At 55.3% G+C, this 10,496-nt stretch overlaps 1 protein-coding gene across 1 annotated transcript; it reads left to right on the top strand.

Annotated features, from left to right (window-relative positions):
- The first annotated feature begins 1,499 nt into the window (after window positions 1–1,499).
- Window positions 1,500–9,459, top strand: GPHB5 (glycoprotein hormone subunit beta 5). Its single transcript, XM_078608644.1, has 2 exons — window positions 1,500–2,057; window positions 6,577–9,459. Exons 1-2 carry the CDS (start codon window positions 1,728–1,730, stop codon window positions 6,763–6,765), a joined length of 519 nt encoding a protein of 172 aa, XP_078464770.1. The 5' UTR covers window positions 1,500–1,727; the 3' UTR covers window positions 6,766–9,459.
- Window positions 9,460–10,496: the final 1,037 nt, after the last annotated feature.

Here is a 10,496-nt window from a genome sequence, read left to right as displayed (position 1 = left end):
CCCCCAACAAGTTTTAATCTTGAGACTCAACGAAGCTCTCGTGACTTTACAAAGCTTGCTATTATTGTTCTTATCATCATTTAGACATCAGTGGCCGTGGTGGTGGTGGTGGTGAGAACAGCGTGTTCTTGCTTGTTTCTGCTGCGCAGCACCTGCGCGTGAACGCGGCACACGGAGGCGAGGGGGAGTCGGCGTGGACCCGGACCCCTCTTGCGGGGGCCACTGGGCGTTCCCTGAGCGCCTCAAGAGAGCCGGCGCTGAGACCCCCCCCCCCCCCACTGCCCCCCCCCCCCCACTGCCCCCCCTCTTCCCCACCCCGCTGAGCCACTTCAGAGCACGAGGGGTCCCCCGGTGACCGCGGCTGTTGACATCGCGGATCGTAAAAAGGTAAAGGCGCAGCCCTGCAATGTCTTGCTCACACCACTGCTGGTGGAAGGTCCTCCACCAAAGGAAGCTCAAGAGAGCCCCCCCCCCCCCCAGGGAGTATTTGGCCTACTCTTCCACGCTGGCTATAAATCACGGCGGCGGACGCGGGGTTTAAGAGAAGTTGACCATTGTTTAAACTGCCGAGAGCGATTCGTTGTCTGTCACGTGGAACGCGTACACACGTACACACGTACACACACGCGTACATACATCGCACACTCATATCGACATTTTATTTCGAATCAGCTATATTGACGCAGACTGCGTTAGTGGATGAGCGCGTCACGTGGGACGTGTTTAACAATCATTGGGCGCGTGCAGCGTGGAAGGATTTTGTTTGTGCATGGGGAGTAAATTGGAAAACGCGCGAAAATGCGTTCCGGAGTTTGTATAAACCCTGGTATTATAGCGACTATCATCAGTAAGAGCTTCATCATCAGCACACTCAATATCATCATCATTCACACTTCAACATCATCCACACTTCAACATCATCATATATAATCTACCACAACCACGTACTCCACCAATACCATCATATACTCCACCATCAAGACCACCACCAACAACAACCCAAACGACGGAAGCATGACAAAACTGAATTTCCACCCGCGAGGTAGCCGTACTCCCCGTTAGCAAGGACGCGACCTGCACTCAGAATCTGTATCTGTAACTAGAGAAATCCGAGAAGCTATAAAGCTATTTTTTTTACAGATGCCGAGTAGGGGCGGGTCAAAAAGTTACAACAACGAACAATACAAAAACCCTGAGCCCCCCCCCACCACCACCACCTCCAACCCACCCCCTTGGTTCGTGTTCATCTGTGGAACCCAGTCGTGGGGAGTGGGGGAGTCGCGGCACGGGGGGGGCAGCGTCACCTCAAGGTGGCGACGCGAGAGATGGCCGCGGCGATAAAAGTGAAACCCGATAGAGCGCCGCCAGTGACTTCACCACCAGGGCCGAATTAAAGTTATGAAAACAAAGGAGCTCATTCAGGGCAATGGGTAAATAAATAAATGGCCCCTGTAGAGACGCCCCTTGCCGCTATTGGGGTGCGAGGTTGGTCCATTGACAAGACGTCCATTCATTCATCATTCGCTCACGCTCACGAATTCACGAACACATTCATTAAATCAACGCCTCGAATCGCCACGCGTCGTTCACTCCTCACTCACGGATTGGCTCACTCTCTTACAATCATGAATTCGTTCCCTCCCTCCAGCCAGCAAAACCTTTTTGTTTCAATATATATAACACAGTACGATATGTCTTGAAGTTACTCACCTCCACCGCGCGGCCAAATGATGGCTGATGACTCGTTCCATCGCGGTCCCCTCCCACCTCCCGCAGCCATGCAGCTCGACTCCGGCTCCGGCTTGCGGGGCGCCTCGTTCCTGCTGGGCGTCGCCCTCGCCTGCTGCTGCTGCTGCCGCTGCTGCAGCTGCTCGGCCGTGCCGGGCGTCGTGGCGGGCGCCCTGCAGCAGCAGCAGGGCGCGGCGACCCGCACACTGCGCCTCGACTCGTTCGTGGGCTGCGCCGTGCGGGAGTTCACGTTCGTGGCGCGCAAACCCGGCTGCCGCGGCGTGCGCGTCACCACGGACGCGTGCTGGGGACGCTGCCAGACATGGGAGGTGAGCAAGGGGCAGCTGTCTGTGTGTGTGTAGGGGCAGCTGTATGTGGAAGGGCAGCTGTGTGTGCGCGTGTGGAGGGGCAGCTGTGTGTGTAGGTTGCAGCTGTATGTGTGAAGGGCACCTGTGTGTGTGTGCAGGGGTAGCTGTGTGTGTGTGTGTGCGGAGGGGCAGCTGTGTGCGTAGGGGCAGTTGTCTGTATGTGTGAAGGGCACCTGTGTGTGTGTGTGGAGGGGCAGCTGTGTGTGTGTGGAGCGGTAGTGTAGCGGTTCGCGCGCTGCTTTACGAACCGAGAGACCCAGATTCGATTCCCGCTCACGGCCCACACCAGTGACGTGATACGAACCGGTCCTGGGCCTGCTCCGGGTCAAGTCAGCTTCAAATGAGTACCTGGTGCGATGTATAAGAAGACAAAGGCAGCCGGGCGTGGTGTTGGCCACTCACCCACTCGTGTGCCCCGTGCAGGCCTTCATAGATGCTACTCGCTAACAGCATTTGTCCCAGCAGTTTGTTTAGTCCAGTTTTTCTTAACCTTCACTGCAGCCTTTGCACACCTTTGGTTCTCAATCATAATTAATTTAATATTTTTTTTTATAAATACAGAGGGGATTAATGAAACAAAATCGTTGTATTTACGTGCCCGTGCTAAATTTGTCTCGCACCCCCAGAGAGGGCATCTCGCGCCCCCATGGGGAACGAGCACCCCAGGTGAAGACACCGCTGTTTAGGCTCCACGGGGGATCTTTGTCTGCTGCTGCTGTGTGTAGAGCGGCGGGGTTCATAGCGCCGTGCAGTCACCGCTGCCCCACACCACATCGCGACGCAGATATAGCACTGGTCAACACACTTTTTCTGGCATAAGGTATTCCAACGGTTTTAAGGTAATTTTGTGGTGCTGATTCCAAATCTGGCATCAGTTTTTATCTACCACATCAGGTTTTTGAGATATCAAATATTGCATTTTCAATAAAAACTGCAGAAGAAAAATATTAAATAAATGTGGGTATCTACATAAAATGATATTATAAACACACTATCCTAAAAATACAGCACCATATTTTAACACTAAAGCAGTCACTGACTCGCAACAACTTGCAATCATAAGTGACAGAGTTAATTTCGGGTAAAATCAATGAAAATGGGGTATGCCGATAGCATAGAATAAGATGTGATAGAGCAATTCTGAGATCAGATTTGGAATCAGCACCCTGAAATTTGTCTAAAACAGCTGCAAAAGTCCAGGCCAGAAAAAAAAGGTTTTTTTGTTGACCAGTGTTATCCACTCCGTCTATACCGGCCGCGTGGTGGTGGCTATGCACGCTACAATTCGGCGCTGTGGAGGCAGCAGCAGCAGCGAGAGTTGGTGGATCACCGCACACGCGTTGGACTCCCACCCGGTCTGTCGATACGGGGTTGAGAGTTGCTCCCCAGGAGCAGCGTCGGGGTTTCTCCTGGCGCTTTGGTTTCCTCAACCACGTGTAAACATTGAGAGGGTGAAAACATCTGAGTTGTATAGGGGACAGCAGAGCTTCGGTAATTGTTGATATCGCCGGTTCAACGCGTGGCTGCTGCGGCTTTCCCTCTCGTCTGTGGTTCATCCTCGCCTCCCTCTCTCGCTTTACGAGAGCGAGACGATACCGTGCGGTCGGGCATCGCTATTACTCTGATCGTTATAACTGCGGCAGAAGAGGATGGACGAATGGACGAGGAGTGAACGCGAACAGCTTTCCCGGACACCCGCGGTCTGCGCGAATCCTGCTAGAGCACAAACAAACGGCGCGTTGAGATGGAAAAGTTGGCGAACATAATTCAAAACTTCACGGCAAGATCCCAGAGACGAAATGAGAACACGGAAGGGGAGATGTCCCGCATCCTTTGTAGATGCTTGGTTCACGAGTGCGCACAATACGATCGTACGCGATGGTGTCTAGAGGGAGGAGGTGATGGAAATTGCCCGAGCGGTGTGGGACACACAGCACGTAACACGCTCTATGCAATCTCTTTGATCGCACCGCGGCCAATGTAACCAACCCCGACTCCGCTGCAGGCTTCAGGCGCAACCTGCTTCACCCCCCTCCCTCCTTCCTTCTCGCAGCCCCCCCATCCCCCCCCACCACCACCAACCCTCACCAGTCCCTTCCAGCGCCGACGCAGTTACACCGCCTGCACACGCGATGGATACGCCACTGCGACCACCAACGTTGATTGCGAATTCATTGTATTGCGTCCGGAGAACAATTAAGATAACGACGCGATGGGGCATTGACATCAATATGTTGTCGACTGTGCAAGGAGCTGGCACGGTGGTGCAATGGTAACCGCACTGAAATTGACATCCAGAGGTGCACCGGTTCGATTCCACGACCCGGCGCGGCATTTGTAATCAAGTGGGCAAGCGTCTTAAATTCACCAGCCTATGACCTCGGTTAGTCGAAGGGCAGGTGGAGAGTGGTGGGGTAGAGCGTGGGTACGCCCACCTCATCCAAGTCGTCTGGCAAAGCGTGGAAGCGTAGACAAAGCTACTCTCTCGTGGGGCCCTCTGTAGCTCTCTATCTCTCTCGTGGGGAAACTCTTCCACCAGCAGTGGCTCGTGGAAAGCAATTGCAGGGCTGCGCCTTTACCTGCACCACCGCAATTCGAGCCGGCGGTGCGGCCGCTAACGGAGGGGGGTGGAACACGCGGCCCAGGGATCAACAAGGCAGTGACACACACGCCGTGTCCACAGCACGCGGATCCAGAACAACAGACTGTATGTGCAGGCTCGTGCACATGGGAAGTTCAATCCGCAATGAAGACGATAAATCCTAAATTCACTCGCGCCTGTCTACCTCTCTCCCTTCTCATCTCACTCTACTGGCCTCTCGTCTCACGCTATTCCCCTCCACGCACTCTCCTACCTCTCGTCCCACCTACTCCGCTCACTCTCCTACCTCTCCCCTCTCGACTTACTCTACTCCCCTAAACTCACTCTCCTACCTCTCCCATCTCGTCCCACTCTACTCCCCTCCACTCACTCTCCTACCTCTCCCCTCTCGACTTACTCTACTATCCTCCACTAACTCTCTTACCTCTCCCATCTCGTCCCACCTACTCCCCTCCACGCACTCTCCTACCTCTCCCCTCTCGACTCACTCTACTCCCCTCCACGCACTCTCCTACCTCTCCCCTCTGGGCTCACTCTACTACCCTCCACACACTCCCCTACCTCTCCCATCTCGTCCCACCTAATCCCCTCCACGCACTCTCCTACCTCTCCCCTCTCGACTCACTCGACTCCCCTCCACGCACTCTCCTACCTCTCCGATCTCGTCCCACCTACTCCCCTCCACTCACTCTCCTACCTCTCGTCTCACTCTACTCCACTCCAGCAACCAATTCTTTCCGTTGTCGCCTCCTGTCAACCGTGCTATCAACTTTCTGCCCCCCATTCAAGTTCAGGCTCAATACCTTTTTATACCTCTGCCTGTGACTGAACCTTTTTTGCCTATCCACAGCCGTGAATAGGCAAAATAGGCACATGTCAAATGTGGTTGCATTGTGGACGCTGTATAAATCCACGTCGTATTGTGTCACGGTAGAAGTGAGAATGAGATCAGGCAAAGAATCGCGGGAGCAGATTTAACAGATTATGGGATAGGTTGTATCAACGAGGTGACGTGAATCTGGGAATACATCTGAGAGACGCCAGTGCTGCAGTAATCCCAGTGATGCATGGCAGGAAACCAAGGGGCTTTACAGCGCCCAGCGAGAACCGGTCTCGATATTACTCGCGAAAATAAATCGTTCCCATGAAAACCTCGAATTACAGTGACAAATTGGAATTCCCCCCCACCCCACTCCCACCACCGCCCTCCTCCACGTTCTCGTTTCCAAAGTTCATGCCCGCTTGCTCGCTTCAATAAACGCGTAAATAGACTCGTATCTATTGCAACTTCACCCGTGCTGGTGGTTGCTGGCCGCTTGGCGCTTTAACACCGCCTATTTCGCGCCGCGCGCGTTTCCAATTCGTCGCGATCGCTTAGAGCCTTAGATTATCCGAAACAATGATCGCAAATCATCTCGTTAGCCCAGGCCAGCCCAGCAGGGGGCAGCCTGAGATAGCGCAGGCGAGGCCGGCGCTGCACTGCCGAGGAATGATGATGACGACGTTCAGCTCGCGAGACACCGAAACATCGTGTGCGTTACTCGTGGTTGTCTGCGCGCCATGCCCCGCGTGTCCCTTGCGTCCCATGGCCGTGCGCTCCCCTATCCACTACGTCTCCCGTGTGCACCATGTCGCGTGTGTCCCGTGTCCCTTTAAATCCCGTGTGCCCCGCGTGTCCGTTGCGTCCCTTGCCCACTGCCCCGTGGCCCTCACGCCCCCCTCCCCCTGCCTCCTCCCCCCGCCCCCCATCCCGTGTGTCCCGTGTCCCTTTAAGTTCCGTGTGCCCCGCGTGTCCGTTGCGTCCCTTGCCCACTGCCCCGTGGCCCTCACGCCCCCACCTGCCTCCTCCCCCCGCCCCCCATCGCGTGTGTCCCGCAGAAGCCCACGCTGGAGCCCCCGCACGTGGAGGCGCACCACCGCGTGTGCTCCTACAACGAGACGCGCGCGGGCAGCGTGCGCCTCCCGGGCTGCGCGCCCCACGTGGACCCCGTGTTCAGCTTCCCCGTGGCGCTCAGCTGCGTCTGCAAGATGTGCTCCACGGACGACACCGAGTGCGAGACCTACTGACGCTGCTGCTGGCGCCGCGGTGGCGAGCCACTGCTGAACGAGGGCCCTCCACGACGCCAGGCGTCTCTACTCGTCACGGGGGGTTGCCCGTGACGGCGGCCAGACGTGGGAGCGTAGAATCGCAGTACGACAACGGATTTTGTTGTTGTTGTTGTTGCTGCACTGACCTTTTGCTGCCGACAACATAGCCCCGTGGTCGCCTGTGACTACCGTGTGTTGCGCACGGTGGACACCCACCCCGGCTCAACCCCTGCTTAGCTTCCGAGATCTGACGAGATCGGACGCATTACGGGTGAGCTGGTCACGGGCCATCATTCGCCAAAGCCCTTGGTGGACCCGTGGGAACCTCATTTAGTCTCAAGACTTTTTATCGGGACTGTCCTGCTACATTGGATGTTTGGTCAATTCCGTCCTTAACGAGAGCTCGGCATCGAGTGGCGAGGACAACTTTCTATATTTGGCCGCACAGATGCATTCTAGAACGTATCGCTATACAGCCATCTCCGGGCCGCCTCGCAGGCCAAGCCTGCAACGCCTGTTACTCCCAGGCGTTCTCCCATCCCAGGACGAATCGGGCTCACCACGCGAGATCTCGCGAGGTCGGGGCGCACGAAGAGCGGTCTGGTCGCGCAGGGGAGCTGGAACTGACACGGGAAGGGGGCGCCGGCGAGGGGCCACGTGGACCGAAGAAGCGCGCGTGGGAATCTTTGAGCCGAAACGCCGCGACGTGCTGCTGTGCTAGACGGGAGACGGGAGATGGTTTCAGAGAGACGGGCGAGAGAGAGAGAGCGAGAGCGATGGGAGAGCGCGCGACACGGGATGCGAGGGCGATGAGCGAGACAGCGAGGATGTAAATTATTGGCGACGCGTTAACGAGAGGAGCCACTCTCGATCCCCCCCCCCGCCCTCTCCCCTACGGCGCCTCCTCCACCACAAACACTCCCCCCCACCCCCATCCATCGGGGGGTACGGGACTGAACGAGCGAAGATGCTCAAAGCTAGGCAGGCGGCAAGGTGAGGTCACCCGAGATAAGCCGGTCAGGGTCAAGGTCAACCGGTCACGGTCACCTGCCCAAGGTTGACACCTGGGACCAAAACGGATTCCCGTGTTGTTTTGGATTTAAATCAATGAATTAGCAATAATAATTATAATAAAATACCGCCCTTTGTCCATCTACTGCTGAGTGAAGGCCTACCGCACGTCGTCTCGATCGCAGAGGTTGTTTGACCATACTTCACCCGCGCTGGTCAGTGCGGGTTCATGAATGGAGGAGGCCCAGAACAGGTTCGGATGAATCAGTTCGACGCTGCTACTGTCGCCGTAGCCGGAAACCAAACGCGGTGTGACGGATTTGCAGCGCAGCGCGCTCACCGCCGCGCCTCCACTCCACAACGAGAGCGCTTCAGGAGAGAGAGTTCGTGTCGTCTTGTTGTTCCTCATCCTCGTCCGTTGAATGCGCGCAGACGACAGTGGCTTACTGCACGGTCTCTATCTAGCTCTATGAGTCGCTGTGTGTCTCTGTAGGATTACTGTATGGCCCACAGTTGGGGCAGCATGGCCAAAGTCGCACTGCCGTGGCTTGTGCCCTTTAATTTCCCTTTGATGAATGAGATGTGCGTATCGGCCCGGCGATGTTCTCATGCGGTTGATGGTTATACACCCTCAGCGTCTTCGATGAGGTAGAGGAGTGTGCCAGCCTGGAGGAGGGGCGACATTTTCTAAAAATAAGTGAAGCAAATGACTTCACTCGTCATCCTTGCAGGAATGAAATTGTCCTGTTCTCGCGATCTCTGCGTGCTCAACACATTCGTCTAAACAAGAGTTTATATTAAAACAAAACAAAGACGCGCAACGCTCTTGCGCCGCGTCTGCGTTTCGTGTGCCTTTAAACGTGGCGTAGATATTTTTTTCTTCTTCAACCCGATATGTTGACAAAGCCAACGAAACTTTCGCTCGAATGCATTCTCGGTGACGCCGAAGATCGCTCACTTCGCCGTGGAACTCGGTGACCTCAGTTCGATTCCCGTGCCCCAGGACCGGTTCAACAAACACAAATAGGGACGTATCAAGTCTGAATAATCGTGAATAGCCCATTGAGTCTCTCTCGCCCCCCTATTGGGTCTGCATTTCCCTTGTCTCATCTCACCACGTATCTTGTCTAGTCTGCATCTGTTGTCTAAACTGTAGCTCTCGCATCTCACCAGCGCTGTCCCATCTGCATCTCGCTTCTGTCAGCTCACGCCATCTCCACATCTTGTCTTGACAATTAAGCAAATTAGTTGGCGCTTCTGCGTTGGCAGTGGTGCACAAGCACATTGGGCGACGTTTCGGGCAACGGCCCTTGGTCTTTGTTCACATATCTTGTCAATATCTCTTCTCACACCTCACTCGGAGTTTTTGTGGTGTACAACACCCCAGCGACTCCCCCCTTACCCCCCCCCTTCTCCCTCACCCCTCTCCCTCACTCCCCCCCTCACCCCCCACTGCTGAACAGCACTGAAACAGCTGCACGTGACCGTGCCCCTGTAGGCTGATGTTCCTTCGCCTTGTATTAAATTGTGATATACTGTACGTAGCATATATTATATACTGTATGGAGACTATATTAACCCGGCTCTTTTTGTGAAAGTGAGCCCACGCCTGTTTGTACATTTGCTGTTGTTGTTGTTTTAAATAAAGGAGTAAGACCAAGATCCCACGCATAGCCGAAACGGACTGTTGGAGGAATTGCTGTTAGCGAGCGCCGTATTCATGTCGGCACAACACACGAAGGGGTGGGTGGGCCAGCACCACGCCTGGCCGCCTTTGTCTCCCCGGTGCCCATGTCCACACACCGCACCAGGCACTCGTTTAAAGCTGAGTTGACCTTGGCGGATGGCCTACGACCGGTTCAGATATTCCTCACCGACGTTGGCTGTGAGCGAGAATCGAGGTCGGGTCGCCGGGTTCGTAGTTCAGTGCGCTAACCACTGCGCCACCGCTCTAAAGGAGCGAACACAACGCCACTTGGGGCTAGTACGAGCGCGGCTAAGACAGCCGGAGAGCGGTGGTGCAGCGGTTAGCGCACTGCACGGCCAAATCATTAATGAGTGTTTATTTCAAATGTGTGATTTACTGTATGTGCGAGGGGGAAACACTCTATCCCGTACAGATGGAACAAGTGGAGTCCACATTTTTCTGTACCGTAAACCGCTTTCTCATCGCGGGCCAGGACACCCCCCTCCCTGACGCCCACTGGATGGGAGTTTCACGGCATTCTTGTGATGACCCAACAACCCTCGCTGCCTCAACAGCGCGAGATTGCAGGCCACGTGCGTAGCCCCCACCGCTCGGCTCACGACGATGGTGATGGTCATGATGATGTTGACAGCGGTGATGATGATGATGATGATGTTGAAAACGACGGTGATGATATTTGAAACGATGAACGTATGGACAGCTTCGCCCCCCGCGAAAGGAAACGTCCTCCACTCGTCGTCATCATCACCTTCATCGTCATCATCATCCTCCTCATCACCCCCCTGCTCGGACCCAGCAGAGGGGGCAACTGAACCCCGCCCCCCTCTCCCCCGACCCTCCACATCGCCGTCTGCGCCATCGCGATTGGAGTGCGATGCCATTAATTGAAGTAAACACGTGATGAATTAAAGTGGAGTTGATGCTGTGCCTTGAGTTAATCTAAGTGAATTCGTGATGAATGAAGGCGCCCAGGCCGCGCGGGATCGAGTCC

Source organism: Lampetra planeri, chromosome 30 (genome assembly GCF_965212315.1).
Source record: "Lampetra planeri chromosome 30, kcLamPlan1.2.h2, whole genome shotgun sequence".
In the NCBI taxonomy this organism is placed as follows: domain Eukaryota; kingdom Metazoa; phylum Chordata; class Hyperoartia; order Petromyzontiformes; family Petromyzontidae; genus Lampetra; species Lampetra planeri.
This window is presented reverse-complemented; position numbering and strand designations above follow the sequence as displayed.